A 16,038-nucleotide genomic window follows, 5' to 3' on the forward strand; every position below is an offset into this window, starting at 1 on the left:
AAATACCATGGGTGGGAGTTGTAGGCCCAGCTGGATGAGCAGCAACTCAGAGAGGGGATTAGGAAAAAGCAGAAAGCTTATAGGGAGTGGAAGAAAGGCGGGATTAGCAAGGGAAGATACCTTAGTGAGGTCAGAACGTGTAGAGATAAAGTGAGGAAGGCTAAAAGCCGCGTAGAATGTACCTTGCGAAGGGAATCAAACCAATAGTAAAAGGTTCTACAGCCACATAAACAAGAAAAAAAGAAAGAAGAAGTGGGCCGCTATACACTGAGGATGGAGCGGAGGTTAAGGATAACCTATGGCATGGCCCAATATCTAAATAAGTACTTTGCCTCGGTCTTTAATAAGACTAGTGAGGAGTTTAGGGACGATGGAAGGGATGACAAACGGGAATGCGGATATGGAGGTGATATTACCGCATCTGAGTAATTGCCAAACTTGAACAGCTTAATGGGACAAAATCGGAGGGACCGGACAATCCACCGAGGAATTGAAGGAACTGGCACGCGAAATTGCGAGCCCGTTAGCGAGAATTTTAAGCGATCGGTAACTCGGGTTGTACCGTATGACTGGAGAATTGCTGCTAACGTAGTTCCTATTTTTAAGAAAGGGAATAAAAGTGATCCGGTATTATAGGCCTGTTAGCTTGACGTCTGTCGTGTGTAAGGTCTGGAAAAAATTTTAAGGGAGAAAGTAGTTAAGGACATTGAGCTCAATGGTAATTTGGAACGAGTTGCAACATGGATTTACTAAAGGTAGATCGTGCCAAACCAACCTGATCCTCTCTTTGAGAAGGTGACGGATTACTTAGACAAAGAATGCGGTAGATCTAATTTACCTCGATTTCAGTAAGGCGTTTGACACCGTTCCGCATGGGGAACTGTTAGTTAAATTGGAAAAGATGGGATGAATGTGAAAGTAGTAAGGTGGATAAGAACTGGTTTAAGGGGAGACTGCAGCGGGTCGTACTGAGGGTGAACCTGTCAGGCTGGAAGGAGGTTACAGCGGAGTCCCTCAAGGATCGTTTTGGACCGATCTTTTTAACCGTTTATTACTGACCTTGGCGGCAAAGAGCGGGAATGTGTTAATAAAGTTTGCAGATGACACGAAGCTGGGGGTATTGTAACACGGAGAAGGACCGGAGGATACTATTCAGGAAGATCTGGACCACCTTGTACACTGGAGTAAAGTAATAGGATGAAATATATAGCGAAAAGTGCAAGTTCATGCACTTAGGGATTAATAATAAGAATTTTAGATATACGTTGGGACGCATCAGTTGGAAACGACGGAGGAGGAGAAGGACCTTGGGGTATTGGTTGATAGCAGGATGACTATGAGCCGCAAGTGATATGGCTGTTAAAAAAGCAAATGCGGTGTTAGGTGCATCAGGCGAGGTATTTCCAGCAAGGAGAAGGAGGTGTTAGTGCCGTTATATACGGCGCTGGTGAGACCCCACTGGAATATTGTGTGCAAGTTCTGGTGTCCATGTTTAAGAAGGATGAATTCAAATGGAACAGGTTCAGAGACGGGCTACTAGGATGATCCGAGGAATGAACATCTGCTTTGAAAGGAACTGAAAGAGCTTGGCTTGTTCGCCTGGCCAAAAGAAGGCTCCGGCGGGATATGCTGCTCTATTAAATATATCAGGGATTAACGTTAGGGAGGGAGAGGAATTATTAAGTTAGTACTAATGTAGGCCGAGGACGAATGGGTACAAACTGGATATTAGGAAGTTTAGACTTGAAAATTAGACGAAGGTTTCTAACCATTAGGGGAGTGAAGTTCTGGAACGGTCTCCGAGGAAGTAGTGGGGGCAAAGACTTATCGGGCTTTAAGACTAAGCTGATAAGTATATGGAGGGGATGTTATTGATGGGATAGTTTATTTGGGCAATTGATTTTGGATTATCGGCAGATAAGTCTGCTCGATGGTCTGTGAGGGGATGGTGGATGGGAGGGAACTGAGTTACTGCAGAGAATTCTTTCTTGGGTGCTGGCTGTGTGAGTCTTGCCCACATGTTCCGGGTTTAGCTGATCGCCAATTTTGGTCGGGAAGGAATTTCCTCCAGGCGGATTGGCAGGGGCCTGGAGGTTTTTCGCCTTCCTCTGCATCGTGGGGCATGGGTCGCTTGCTGGTGGATTCCCTGCAGCTTGAGGGTCTTCAAATCCTCATTTTGACGATTTCAATAACTCAGTCAATGGGTTCGGGGTTGTTATTAAATGTGTAGGGGTAGGGTTTTGATGTGGCCTGCCTTGTGCAGGAGGTCAGACTAGATGATCAATTGGTCCCTTCTGACCTATGAGTCTATGAGTCTATGGTTGCACGAAGACCTGGAAGAACTGAAATTATTCCCACCAGTTTCCAGTGGTTTGTACCTGTTATTGCCGGTAAAGCTTTCTCCACTCTTGTACCCTTCTGTTGTGTTCTCTAGCAACATATTGTGTCCTAGGTTGATCATTAGCCAGTGTCCGTGTGTGTTATGATACCATCTCCAATTACATGATCACACCTGTTTTGCCACAGGACCCCTGCCTCATTCTTTCACTGCCAGGATGGATGCATAAGGGGTAAGAATTAAGGGTGTACAGGGAAGCAGAAAACTGGGCATTCCTAACTACCAAGTGTTTGACATTTCATCTAAATCATCATCTGTTCAGGGGGTTGTGCAATATTCTGTACTTGTATCATGTCCCCACTCGCACCCTCTTTTAAGGTAAACATTCCAAATTATTTCAATCTCCCTCCAGCTGATTCTCATTGCCCCTCTCTGAGCCTGTCATAAGTAGATAGGTAAGGTAAGGGTTAATTTCTTTTTGCCTGTAAGGATGAACAAAGGGACCCAAACACCTGACAGAGAGGACCAATCAGAAGAACTGGATTGTTTAAAAGTCAGGGGCGGGAATTTGTATACTCGGGTGTCTTGTTGTTTCCTCGGCTGTGAGTAAACAAGTTTTTCTTCTAACTCCATCTTATTCAAATATTCTACTAAAAGTCTGTGAGTACAAAGGGACCCAAAGTAATTCGGCCTGTGAGGAGCTTGTGTTGTATTTACAGATGTGATTGCTGTGTCTTTGTTGTTTCCTCGGCTGTGAGAAAACAGCTTTGCTTCTAACTCCCTCTGCTTTCAAATCTTCTCCTAAACATCTGTGAGTACAAAAAGGAAGCCAAGTAATTCGCTATGATGAGCTTTGTGTTGTATTTACATGTATGTTGATTTGCTGGACTGGTTTAATCGGGCTTCTTTTAAATCAGACTGGTTATTCATATTTTCTTTTAAGCAAGAGCCGTATTGAGTTTCTTAATGCAAGATTATTGTTTTGTATTTTCTTTCTTTTTATATAAAGTTCTTTTGAAAACTGGTGGGAGTTTCTTTTCCTAGTGAGGCAAAAGGATAGAACTTCTGTACCAGGTAGCTGTCTCCCTCACAGGAAGACAGAGAAGGGAAAGGAAAAGCCAGGCTGTGGGTTTTCTATCGTCCCCAGGGCGGAATAGGACGGGAAAAGAATCATCTCTGTTCTCTTGTGTTTGAGTTTTTCTCTAGTTACTGCTACGAGACCAGGAGGGGGAATCTCCTTGTGTGCTAGCTGTGATTAGCTGTGAATGCTAGCCTCGGGGAAAAGATAGCTCTCTTGGTTTTGCATTCAAGGAGTGAAGTCTAGTCTCGCACCGGCTAACCAGGGAAGGGGGAAGCTGGGAGAGGAGAGAGAGAGACCCAGGGGTCTGGGTCTTGGGGTCTTCCCAAAGGAAGTTGGGGAGTCCACAGAGGGGGTCCCCCAAGAAGTATTTGGGGAATCCAGGCTTATAAGAGCCTATTCTTATCTGGTGGCAGCGAGAAAAGATCCAAGCTGGTAGTGAGCTTGGGGGAGTTTCAGGTAAGCCCCAGATTTTGGACGCTAAAGTCCAGATCTGGGACAGGAGGCTTTATCACAGAGCCCCCCTTTCTTCTTCGCTACCCTTTCTGAGATGAGGTAAGCGGTACCAACACAGAACTCCAAATAAGGCAAACCACATTTATAGAATGGCTGTATAACATTTCCATGTTGTTCACCAGCCCATTTTTATGATTCTCATATTTTGTTTGACCTTTTCCCAGAGCTGCACAGTGAGCAGCGGGTTTTGTCAAGCTGGCACAGTGAATTCCATGTTGCATTACTGAGCTGCTGATGCACTTATTTTCAAACCCTGTAATGCGAATGAGTTGTTCATTTTTCCCCTCCGTGGTACATTCATTTATCACCAGTGCACTTCATATCCCACCATGTTTCCCTTTCATACAGCTTGAGGGGGTGGTCCCTTTGAACCACATCACAGTCTTCATGGGACTTGACTAGCCAACCTCAACTGTGGTCCCCCGTTGGGCCACCCAGAGGATTCAGGGGGCCTGGGGTCTTCGGTGCCACCAAATTGTCACAGAAGACTCGGAGCAAAAGAAGCTTCAGATCTTCGGGCAGGGTCCTTCACTCGCTTCAGGGGCCCAGGCCCGCTGAGTTTTCGGGGCCCCAGAATGCGTGAAGGACCCCACTCCAGGGGCCCCGGAAAACTCTTGTGGGGGCCTGGGCAAATTGCCCCACTTGCCCTCCCTCTGGGCAGCCCTGGCCCCCTGGAAGAAGAATCATTCCCCACAGGGACCACTCCCAAAATCCCTGTGCATCCCTCTATTCCTCTCCCACTCCCTAACCTTATCCCTCCCCATACCACTCCTCTCCTGCACCATCTTCCCCAAGGAATTCCAGAGCCCACACTGGCTCTCTCTGGGCCCTTACTGGCTTCCCACGTACCTTGGATCCTGCCATGTGTTTGGGGGGTTGCAGTCAGTGTGTGATGGGGTCTCTGTATCTCCGTGTGTGACCAATGGGTGTCTGTGTGCAGTGAGTGTGCTAACCTCTGCTGGCTGCCATGTACCTGTGCTGCGGCTAGAGCAGCAGCAGCAGCAGCAGCTGTCTGGGCACATGCAGCAAGGGCTTCTGAAAATTGAAATGAGCAGCCTAGACATTAACCTGGCCTGGTGCAGCCCTTTGTCCACCCCTCCCTCCCTGAGCCTCCAGCCCCATCAGGGACTCTAACAGCATCTAGCTGAGAACGCTTTGAGCTCCCAGTGTGCACAGAAGAACTCCTGAGGCGCCCAAAATCACAACATTGGCCACACAAACCTTTGAGTCTTTTCACCTTTGTACAGAGCTGTCCCTGCCCCAAAAAGCTAGTGTAAAACGTTAACTGTATGAGAAAAATGGAATGGAAATCTCAGGGCAGGGGAGCTTTGGAGAGCAATGAAATAGGAGCTGTAGTTACCTGGGCAGATAATGTTTCTTCTCCAGTCTGAAAGCAAACACAGAGAGAGGGATGAGAACTCAGCTGAGCAAATGCAGCAACACCAGGGCTCTGGGATGAAGAGCAGCTGGCTTACACTGAACCCAGGCAAGAGCAAACTGATTGAGAAGCAGGGACACATTTTGAAGAACTAGATGAGACTCTCCCCTTCATTCCATTGAATTTGTACAGCCCCATTCACCAAAGTGCAGGTGCAAAGACTTGGGTCCTATGTGACCCCTCACTAGGCCTAAGTGACCAGGTAGCGTCAGTGTCTAAACTCCCAGCTCAGCAGGAAACTCTGCATCTTCCTGTGGGCAAGGGTCTGGCCACAGTGATCCGTGCCTCTGCCGCCACCAGGCTGGGTTACTGGAGATCACTGAATCCACAGCTGAGTGTGAAGGCTCCAGCTGGTACCTAATGCAGCTGCCGGCCTTCTCCAGGGCTTAGGCCACAGTGAACACATCAGGCCCATGTTCCAGTCCCTCCACTGGCTCCCAGTCCCCTTCTGATGTCAGTTTAAGGCCTTGGTTTAAATCTGCAAATCAGTTAAGGAATCCAGCTCCAGTGGAGGCTGTTTGTCAGACATCCAGGTAGGAGGCTACAGAGGCAGAGCATTGTATGGGGCACCCAGGTTGCAGGGCTGGGGTGACACAGCCACCCCTTAGTCTGGATTGTACCCTGGGTATGTCAGTGACACCCTAAATTAAAGCTCACTGGCTAAGCAGGGGATAGAGATGTCAAAACCCAGTGAAAATCAGAGCGGGAGGGGACAGGTGTTCCTCCCTGATGCTATGAATTCCCCTTCGAGAGCCCTAGGTACCATTTGACCTTCCCCTCCCCTCTCCCGTGTTTAAAGCCAGAGCTGATGAGACCCATGGAGAGTCCTTGTTTCAGTTCAGTGATTGCAAGAGCTGAAACCACTGAGGAGCAGGCCTAGGGGGCAGGTCGTAGACCTAGTGTGGGGACAGGGCTGCAGTGAAGAACATGGAGATGGAGGAGCAGCCGCGGCCTGCTGGAATCCCTGGGAGGTCGTGGAACCTCAGAACGCACCATTGCAGAAGTGGCAGTGGGGGGCCAGCAGCAGAGAAAAGCAGTGGAGCTGAGCAGTGGCAGAGGTAACAGCCCCAGAAAAACCAGCAGAACCAGCAGCAGAGGCATCAGCCAGTGGTGGCAGAGACAGCAGCCGCAGTGAGCCAGTTCTAGAGGAAGCAGAGGCATCCTCGATGTCCCTCCCCTTTTCAGGGATGGGAGGCAGTGAGCAGCCAGTGGCATAGGTGCCGACTTCCCCTCTGACCGGTGGGTGCTCAACCCCCTGCTCCGCCCCAGGCCCCATTCCCACTCCACCCTTTCCCCAAGTCCCTGCCCCACCTCATTCCATCCGCTTCCTGAAGTCCCTGCCCCCCACCTCTTCCCCACCTCCTCCCCCAAGCGTGCCGCATCCCTGCTCCTCACCTCCTTCACAGAGCACTCTGAGTGCTGTGAAACAGCTGTTTTGCAGCAGGCGTGAGGCACTGGGAGGGAGGGGGAAGAGTTGGTCAGCGAGGCTGCCAGTGGGCGAGATTCGCTGGAGGGACAGGGGAGCTTGGCTGTGGGTGGGTGCAGAGCACCCACTAATTTTTCCATATGGGTGTTCCGGGGCTGTTGGCATCTAGGACCAGTGGTGACAGTGATAGAAGCAGCAGCAGCAAGCCAGTTGCAGACGTGGAGGCAGCAGCAGACAACTTGCTCAATTCTCCCCCCCCCCCCCTCTCCTCTCAGGGATGGGAGGTGAAGCCATGTGAGGGCACTTCTGAACTCTGGGTTTTGGCTGATTAAGAACAACCAACTGTGAGTGGACTGCAGTGGCGGGAGAGGGGAGTGGTATGTTACAGGTCATTCGCTCATTGGATTTTCACACAGCAAGGTGGGAGACTGAGGCAAAGGACATTGCCCAATGTACTGTGGGGTGGGGTGCTGCTCAGGGTTACATGCTTTCAAATCATGGCTGTGGTGTTTTCCCAAAACAATGCTGGGGTCCCTTTGCCTTGTAATACAAGTTTTCTTTTGTTAGACCCAGACTCAGGGCAGGTGAGTGGGAAGTTTTGTCTCTTATCCTGTGTCTACAACAGCACTTTTGTCAGTCGTGGTGTGAAAAAAGCACGTCCCTGACCTACATACGTTTCACCAAGAAAAGCACCAGTGTGGACAGTGCTGTGTCAGTGGGAGACACTCTCCCAGTGACGTAGCTACTGCTGCTCATTGAGGGTCACTGAATTATGCTGGTGGGAGGTCAGCACAGAGCGGTCACACGGGAGACCCGATTGCAGGGCAGCTGCAGTTGTAGAGTAGTGCCGCCAGAAGCTTTAAAGGGATCCAGGAGTTACATTTTCCCAGATTATTGGGAAGGCTCTCAAGTGTTTTCTGGTATGTGTTGCTAAGTGGAACCCTTGACATGGAACCCAGCCTGTCTTGCTGCCGACTCCACCTGGCAGAAGGGCGAGAGATCGATAGATCCAGAGACAGTTTCAACACCACGGAAAAGGCTGCATTCGAGAAATAGAAACACTTACTAAGTTCTCGTTGAAGATCATCTAGGTAACAGAGAACCAGAAACAAACACACACTAATTAAGTGCTGATCTTCTAAGATGAAATCAACCCCAGCCTCCTATCAGGCAGCCTTGCCTGTCCCTCACAAACCCATTGATCCAGGCTTTGGGCAGGGAAACCACTGAGGTCTGGGGAGAAAAGTCTCTTTCCAACCCACAGACAGTACACGGAGCACCTGCAAAGTCCCATAGGGTGTGGCTACATAGCAACTGAATATCCCCAATTGACCTATGTCAGCTAACTAGGCTCACAAGACGTGGGTTGGGGGCCTGTAAAATTGGGGTGTAGACGTTTGGGCTCATTTTGTGTCTACACTAGAGTAAAGTATCAAAAAATAACTGATTATCTGCACAGACTTAGTTCTGAAAGTTTTGAAGTCCCTAGGGAATTGGGGCCAGCTTTTTAAAGGTATTTAGGTTGCTAACTCCCATTGATTTCAAAATTGGCATTATATGTCCAAATACCTTTAAAAAGCTGCCCTTAGAACTTATTCCCGCTTCCTTGCATATTATATGTTCCCATTCACTTTGCTGGGAGCGTTAGGTGTGCACGGAATGTAATACCGGCCCCTAAAATTATCAACATTATTCTGTTAGAGATGTGACTTGTGCATTTAGTGCTGGATCCTACACTCGTTGAAATCAAAGGCACAGCTCTAATCAATGGTAGTGGTGCAGCATCAGGGCATTCATGTTTTTCTCATTTAAAAAATATAACACGAGGAGACAAATTTGTACAAAGTTTTCCTTGTTGGAGAAAAGGGCACAACACTTACTGATTTCTGTATCATGTTTCCCTAAAAAAATATCCCAGAAATAAATATAAATTATCATTAGGAACATTTTTCTCTTGGATATATAGTTGTCTGAGTTTTGTGAAAGTTGAACATTCTGTATAACTTTTTATATTACTGGGGGTGGGGTGGAGCAGAGAGTGGGGAATTTATCAGGCTTCATTTCATCCATATTTCTTTTTAAATGAAAATATAAACAACTCCTCCTCAAATATAATTACACACAAGATTCATGCTGGATCAAATTATTTACTTGTCAGATGAGGCAAGAAGACATTTGAGGGCACAAAGTCCTCCTGGTCCCCCATGTCATGGTGCCTCCAGTACCATGTAGATTTCACCCTCAGAGAAGATACATTTCAAAGAACATTTTCTTTCTGATTTCCTCTTACCCTCATTAGCAATACATTATCACTGACATTTCATGTGATTTTCAAATTGATCTCTCTTTAACAATAATCATCATAAATAATAAAACAGCAAACAACTTAATGGAAAAAGTTCTGTGTGGAGAAAAATGGAACTTACTGATTTGTCCAAGATGTTTCCCTAAAGAAATGAAATAAAGCAAACAGATGTAAATACAAGTTATTTAAGAATATTTTCCATTAATGGAGATTTAAAGGAGTGTTTTCATGATATGAACACCTGGCCCCTAAATACCAACATTTCATTCATGTTTTATTAACCATGTGGCCACACAAGAGTTAAGTGTCCGACAGTAACTGACTATTTTCAAGGATTTAAAAATGCAGCAACACTAGGGCTCTGCAATGAAGAGCAGCTGGCTTAAGCTGAACCCAGGCAAGAGCAAAGTGATTCAGAAGCAGGGACACATTTTGAAGAACTAGATGAGACACTTCCCTTCATTCCATTGAATTTGTACAGCCTCTATTCACAAACCCATTGATCCAGGCTATGGACAGGGAAACTACTGAGGTCTGGGGAAAAAGAGTCCCTTTCCAACCCCCAGGCAGGGGGTACCTGCAAAATCCCATAGGATGTGGCTTCACAGAAACTGAATACCCACAACTGACCCATGTCAGCTAACTAGGCTCACAAGATGTGAGCTGGGGGCCTGTAAAATTAGGGTGTAGATGTTTGGGCTCATTTTGTATCTACACTGAAGTATGAAAAAATAACTCATTATCTGCATGGACTTAGTTATGAAAGTTTTGAATACCCTAGGGAATTAGGCCCAGATTTTTAAAGGTATATAGGTTGCTAACTCCCATTGATTTCAAAATTGGCATTATATGTCCAAATACCTTTAAAAAGTTGCCCTTAGAGCCCAATCCCACTTCCTTGCATATTACATGTTCCCATTCACTTTGCTGGGAGCGTTCGGTGTGCACGGAATGTAACATTGGGCTCTAAAATTATCAACATTATTCTGTTAGGGATGTGACTTGTGTATTTAGCGTTGGATCCCACACTCGTTGAAATCAAAGGCACAGCTCTAATTGATGGTAGTCGTGGAGCATCAGGGCATTCATGTTTCTCACATTTAAAAAATAGAGCATGAGGAGACAAATTTGTACAAAGTTTTCCTTGTTGGAGAAAAGGGCACAACACTTACTGATTTCTGTATCGCGTTTCCCTAAAAACAGAAATAAATCATAAATTATTATTAGGAGTATTTTTCTCTTGGATATACGGTTGTCTGAGTTTTGTGAAAGTTGAACATTATGTGTAACTTTTCATATTACCTGTTGGGGTGAAATTTATCAGGCTTAATCTCATCTCAATTTCCTTTTAATATTAAATGAAAAAATGAACAATTCCTCCTCAAATATAATTACACACAAGATCTACATTGGACCAAATTATTTACTCATCAGATGAGGCAAGAGGACATTTGAGGGCACAGAGTCCTCCTGGTGCCCCATGTCATTGTGCCTCCAGCACCATGTGGATTTCACCCTCAGAGAAGATACATTTCAAAGAACATTTTCTTTCTGATTTCCTCTTACCCATATACTGTGTCATTAGCAATACATTATCACTGATATTTCATGTGATTTTCAAATTGATTTCTTTAATAATAATCACCATAAATAATAAAACAGCAAACAACTTAATGAAAAAGCTTCTATGTGGAGAAAAATTGAACTTACTGATTTCTCCAAGATGTTTCCCTAAAGAAACAAAATAAAGCAAACAGATGTCAATACAAGTTATTGAAGAATATTTTCAGTTAATGGAGATTTAAAGAAGTGTTTTCATGATATGAACACCTGGCCCCTAAATACCAAACATTTCATTCATGTTTTATTAACCATGTGGCCACACAAGAGTTAAGTGTCTGACAGTAACTGACTGTTTTCAAGGATTTACAATTCTGAAAGTTTTGAATTCCTTATGGAATTAGGCTCCTAAATGCCTTGAAAAATCAGACGCTAACTCCCTCTGATTTCAGTGAGAGTTCACTGACCATATACCTTTAAAAATCTAGTCACTAGAGCCCAGTCCTGCTTCCTCATATTATCTCTCACATTCCCATTGGCTTTGCTGGGAGCTCTGGGGGTGCAGACTGGAATTTCTGGCCCTCAAATTATCAGCATTATTTTTTTAGCGATATGACTTGTGCATTCAGTGCTTAATTCTATACTCATTGAAGTCAATAGCAAAGTTCTAACTGATGTTAGTGATGCAGTATCTGGGCTTTCATCTTTTTCTGGTTAAAAATCTCCTCCCCAAAATTTTATAAATAAACAAAGAAATACCCTTATGAGACAAATTTGTAGAAAAGTTTTCCTTGTTGGAGGAAAGAGCATATTTACAGATTTCTATATCTTATTCCATCAAAAACAAACAGAAATAAATATAAATTCTTATTCGGAGCATTTTTGCCTTGTTTATATAGTTGTCTGCATTTCATAAAAGTTGCACTGTGATTATACAATTCATGAGCCTTTGATGGGTTTCATGTTGTCAACACCAGGAGAAAAAGTTTTCCCTTCTCCATCTCTGACTTAATGTCTCTCACCATTGTCAGAACTCAGGTACAGGCTCAGAGCTCATGTCTATTTAGAGCCCTCTTTTCTACTGTGTATATTTTTTTATTACCTATTGGGGTGAAATTTGCCAGGCTTTGTCTCATTCCAATTTCTTTTTAACAGTAAGTGAAATCACAGACAACTGCTCCCAAAATAAAATCACACACAATTGTTACGGGGGCCCAACTCTGTACAAAATAGTTACTTACCAAAGGAGGGAAAAAGACATTAACTAATTCCCAAAGTCCATGGGGACTGAGGAGGAAATAACTGCACAGCTGGGTGGAAAGTGGGCAGAAAAGAGTGAGGAGTGGAGAAGGTTTTGGATCAATCTTCCCTCCACCTCTTCCCCAAATCTCCATTCAGCTTAACTGAGGCAGTTCTGGGGGAGAAATATTCTGTGCCTGTAAAGGGCTGGTGCAGATCACAGCCTCCTGGAGCAAATGGGAACCTTAGTAACGTTTCCTTCCCTGTGCTTCTCAGGAGAGCGCAGTGCAGGTCTGTGCTTCCCCTGCTTGGCTTAGTGTAAAATTTCATTCTTCTCTTTTCTCATTTATTAGAAGAAAATTTCTTGTTAATTTCACTAAATTTTCCCCTGTGACATTTACCTTTCATGTTAAATAGATAAACAGTGAGGCCAATCAAACAAACAAACAAAACTAGGAGAATCACACTCAGAGCCACCATCCATGGATTCACCCTCGGGAAAAAGAAATCTGAAAAATAAACCCCACAGGATTTGCATTAGTTTGGAAGCAGGGACAACACTATTTTTTTCTCTATTGCACAAAACTATGTATATAATCCCCAATAGGACTTATGTAAGAAAAGAGTGAAAACATGACCCCCTCTATGCTACACAAAAGACCAAAACCTGATTGTAAAAATTACTCCAAACTGTTAAGATGAGTTCCTGTCTGCATCCTGTAGAAATTGCCCATACCGGTATTGCCCTGGCCTCTTCCTTTGTCATTCAGTGTTGAACGCATTCTTAAACAATATGCATTTCCTCACCCTTTGGGGGCAAAGCCAGACTTTTAGGCACCTGCTCCCCTACTTGGTGTAAACTTTGCTTGTGCCAATCAGAAACGAACACACACAGGTTTTGGGCCCCATCCCCTATGACACTTCTGTGATGTCATAGTGGGTAGTTTAGGCCGCCCTGCCATGTACAGGCAGGGAGAGGAGAAAGAAAAACGAATTCTATGTATCCTGTGTACCCCCGTAACCGAGCCTGATCACCTCGAAGCCTCTCTCTCAGCTCATGTGTTTCAAACAGAGTCTCTACATTTGCCGGTCGTTATGCATTGGTTTGTATTTGTAAGTATCAGTTATTACTAAATGCTGCATCCTTGTTTATAAATATTGTTAGTAGATATTTTAGTCATTGTGTGTTTTAAGTTTTAATGCTTCAACGTGTCCCTTACCCCTTATACTATCCAAACTTACTGTGATTAATTTGATTGTGTGTGTCTGCAGTTGCATGGCCCATACTCTCCTTGCATCTCTTTACTATTACAGTCTATGCCCGTGCAGCTGGTAATAATAGGCTCATTTTCTTTGCCCTGCAAGTACTGCTCCAAACAGATCGCGGGGTTGCCATGCCGTGGCATGCTGCAAACCGCGCAGATAAAATGCAGTTCCAACATTTGCAGTTCACCTTTTACTAGCCAAATTCGACTCATCCAAAAATAGAATGGTTGCCTCTGCTCGGAAAAACTCTAAAAGGCTATACTGTACCATTAACCCTGGGTACGGATGCCCCTTCATGCCACCCGAGCTTTAGTGTCAGCAGCCGATCGTTCCTGCAGCCTCCGTGCACGGAGAATGGAGACCTCGGTGCTGCAGATCAACTCTCAGCTTTGAGAATGTAGCTGGCATTGTTAAAATCCGAGTCCGTTCCAAATTGATTCCCCCACGTGTAAAACTGCTGATTCCAGCACGCAAATTATTTGCAAAGATAAAAATAATTTATTAAGAAAAAAAATGCGAACCGCATGAATTATAATATGCATGGTTTCTCAGAAGAAAATCATAATGGTGGTGAGAGCCCAACTGAGGAAGAAAGTAAAATTTATGGGTAAGGATAGTGGTAGTGCAGCTTGTAAAGGTACTGAATGGGTAACTGTGATTTGCTGAAGTAGTCAGTTAGATGAAAAAACAGCACTTACTGAAGTGCATGCTGAGATGGATGCCTGGAAGCTGGATCTGGCAGCCTGTGAACATGCTGTGTCTAGTGCAATTTGGGAAAACAGGATAGTGGCAGAATGAGTTCCTACCTTACTGTTTCGCTTCTGTGTGGAGAATTGTAACAGTAAGGAAATGTGCCTGTGCGTTAGGGCTATGACTTCGTATGGAGAAGCCGGTACCGCTACCCATCTGTGACGCTTCTAACAGTGTAAATGAATAAGCTGGTTGGGCAGGAAATGAAAGTCCTCCACTGTCTGTCTGGTGTAGGAGAAGGGTCTCCTCAGCTTCTGTGATGTCTGTAGTGATTCAGTGCCTTCAGTTTGGTGTCTGATTAGAGTATCAGTTCTTTTTTCGTTCCGCAAAGAGGAAATGGTCAAGTCGTGTTCTGGGGAGACTGCACTTGACTGGGAGTTCATCATTGTGTCTAGCAAAATCCAGAGCCAGACCAATTGGTGCTTGTAGTTGCAGTCTCTAATTGTGGCATGAAAGGTGTAGCTAGCTCTGGTCTAGACCGGATACACTAGCCAGGGCACAGACGCAAAATAGTGATATGTGTTACCTACTGCACGATTTAACAAGTTGTAACAAGAGGAAATATCCTAAACTTGTGTGTGTTCTGACACTTGAACTTGCCAAGTGACTATAGAAGGGGGCGGAGTTGCCAAGAAGGAGGATACTCCTAACCTTTTATTAGTGAGTCTTGAAGATGTTGCCTGAAGAGAACTGTGGTAGGAATCTGCCTGATGGGCAAGAAGGATTCTGGTTCATAGGACCCGAAACAAGTTTTGTGGCCAGGGAAGTGTTCCTTAGAGCAAGCCCATGGTGAGAGAGTAAGAGCGATTCTGAGAGGTAGAATTGCTGCTTAGAAAAGCTCTGGAGAAAGATCCTCAGGGTTAATCTGGAGCAGTTTTTTGCCTGAAATGAAGAGTGTAAAGTATTTGTATCAATGGAGCTTCATTCCTACAGCCAAAATTTCTATTGTGAATGGATCCACTGACTTTCATTTGAAAATCCATGGGTAGCTTGAGATGTCTCAAATAGAGTAGAAACTGTAAGAAAGTTGAGCAACCCTGGGTAGCAGCTAAAATCTAAAAAGTAGTGTTGATGTATGCACTTACTGGCTGGCCGGGAGAGGAAGATTGCATGCTTTCGCAAGAGAAGCCACCCATTAGCAGTGATTTGGTAAGCAAAATCGGTTTGATCCTGCGGACAAGAGAGGAGGAACTCATTTTTGCAAAGGAGCACGAGTTAACCTAAATCGCCGAAAATCATGGTTATTAACAAGGATGTGTCGGCTGACACAAATGTAATGGACACTTGAGATTTGTCTTATTGCTAATGGTTAATTTTGTTAATATGTGTTGCTTATTACCAAAACTGTAAAGTGATAACTGCCCAGTCTTGGCAAATCCCTTGATGTGTTTGAAACATTTACATAAGACACACACTTTAGTTAAAGTCTTGCTACACTTGTTTCACAGTATGCTTTGCTAACATATTCAAACTTTCACGGGAAAAAAATCAACCTGATGTCACTAGGGAGAAGGGAATCTGTAGGCACATCCCATATTGATTGCTGGCTAAATGCCAACTTCTATAATGTGAACAACTTATATCTATTGATGTTGTCTGGGTTTCCAAACATTTGCCACCTTGTATATAAATAGCTAGTTCTTTGCTCTTGCAAGATATCTGGACATACGATCCTGCTGCAAAGCAATGCCAATCCACTATTGTTCTAACTAAGTCTACCTTTAGTTTGTAAAGATTTCATCACGTTTGAACATGCTGATTATCCATTCTGTTATGCACTGATATGGCTTCTAACCCAGCCTCTGGCCTCGGATAACCTTACAAGCCACTTCTTGGCCGGCCGTACCTAACCCTACTTATCCAAGCCCCGTACAACAGGTTCTCATAAACGTGGGGCTCAGCAACGTAGTTCTAATAACAGACTAATGCCTGATGCAGCTCGGTATTTTTTTTTAGTTGGTGCCGGTCTCCTGCACAATCTTTGCCCCGGAGCCCGTTGAGTGTGGCTACTATTGGTCGCCCCGTAGGTGGGGCAGGGTCCGGAAACAGTCCTCGCGCTGCCAGGGAAGAGGAGTAGGTGGCTTTGGTGCTGCAGCTCAGTTCTGCACTGAAAATAGTCCGG

The 16,038-nt window shown here is 44.8% G+C and overlaps 1 protein-coding gene across 1 annotated transcript in view; it reads right to left on the bottom strand.

The window, feature by feature from the left end:
* LOC116821282 (butyrophilin subfamily 1 member A1-like) overlaps window positions 1-16,038 on the bottom strand; it is a 34,150-nt gene that overhangs the window by 6,803 nt on the left and 11,309 nt on the right. The window contains 6 exon segments of the mRNA XM_075061376.1: window positions 5,293-5,461; window positions 7,825-7,883; window positions 9,223-9,243; window positions 10,274-10,294; window positions 10,812-10,832; window positions 12,302-12,409. Of these exon segments, the coding sequence (XP_074917477.1) occupies window positions 5,293-5,461; window positions 7,825-7,883; window positions 9,223-9,243; window positions 10,274-10,294; window positions 10,812-10,832; window positions 12,302-12,409 (399 nt within the window).

This window comes from Chelonoidis abingdonii, unplaced genomic scaffold, assembly GCF_003597395.2.
Source record: "Chelonoidis abingdonii isolate Lonesome George unplaced genomic scaffold, CheloAbing_2.0 scaffold0358, whole genome shotgun sequence".
Lineage (NCBI taxonomy): Eukaryota > Metazoa > Chordata > Testudines > Testudinidae > Chelonoidis > Chelonoidis abingdonii.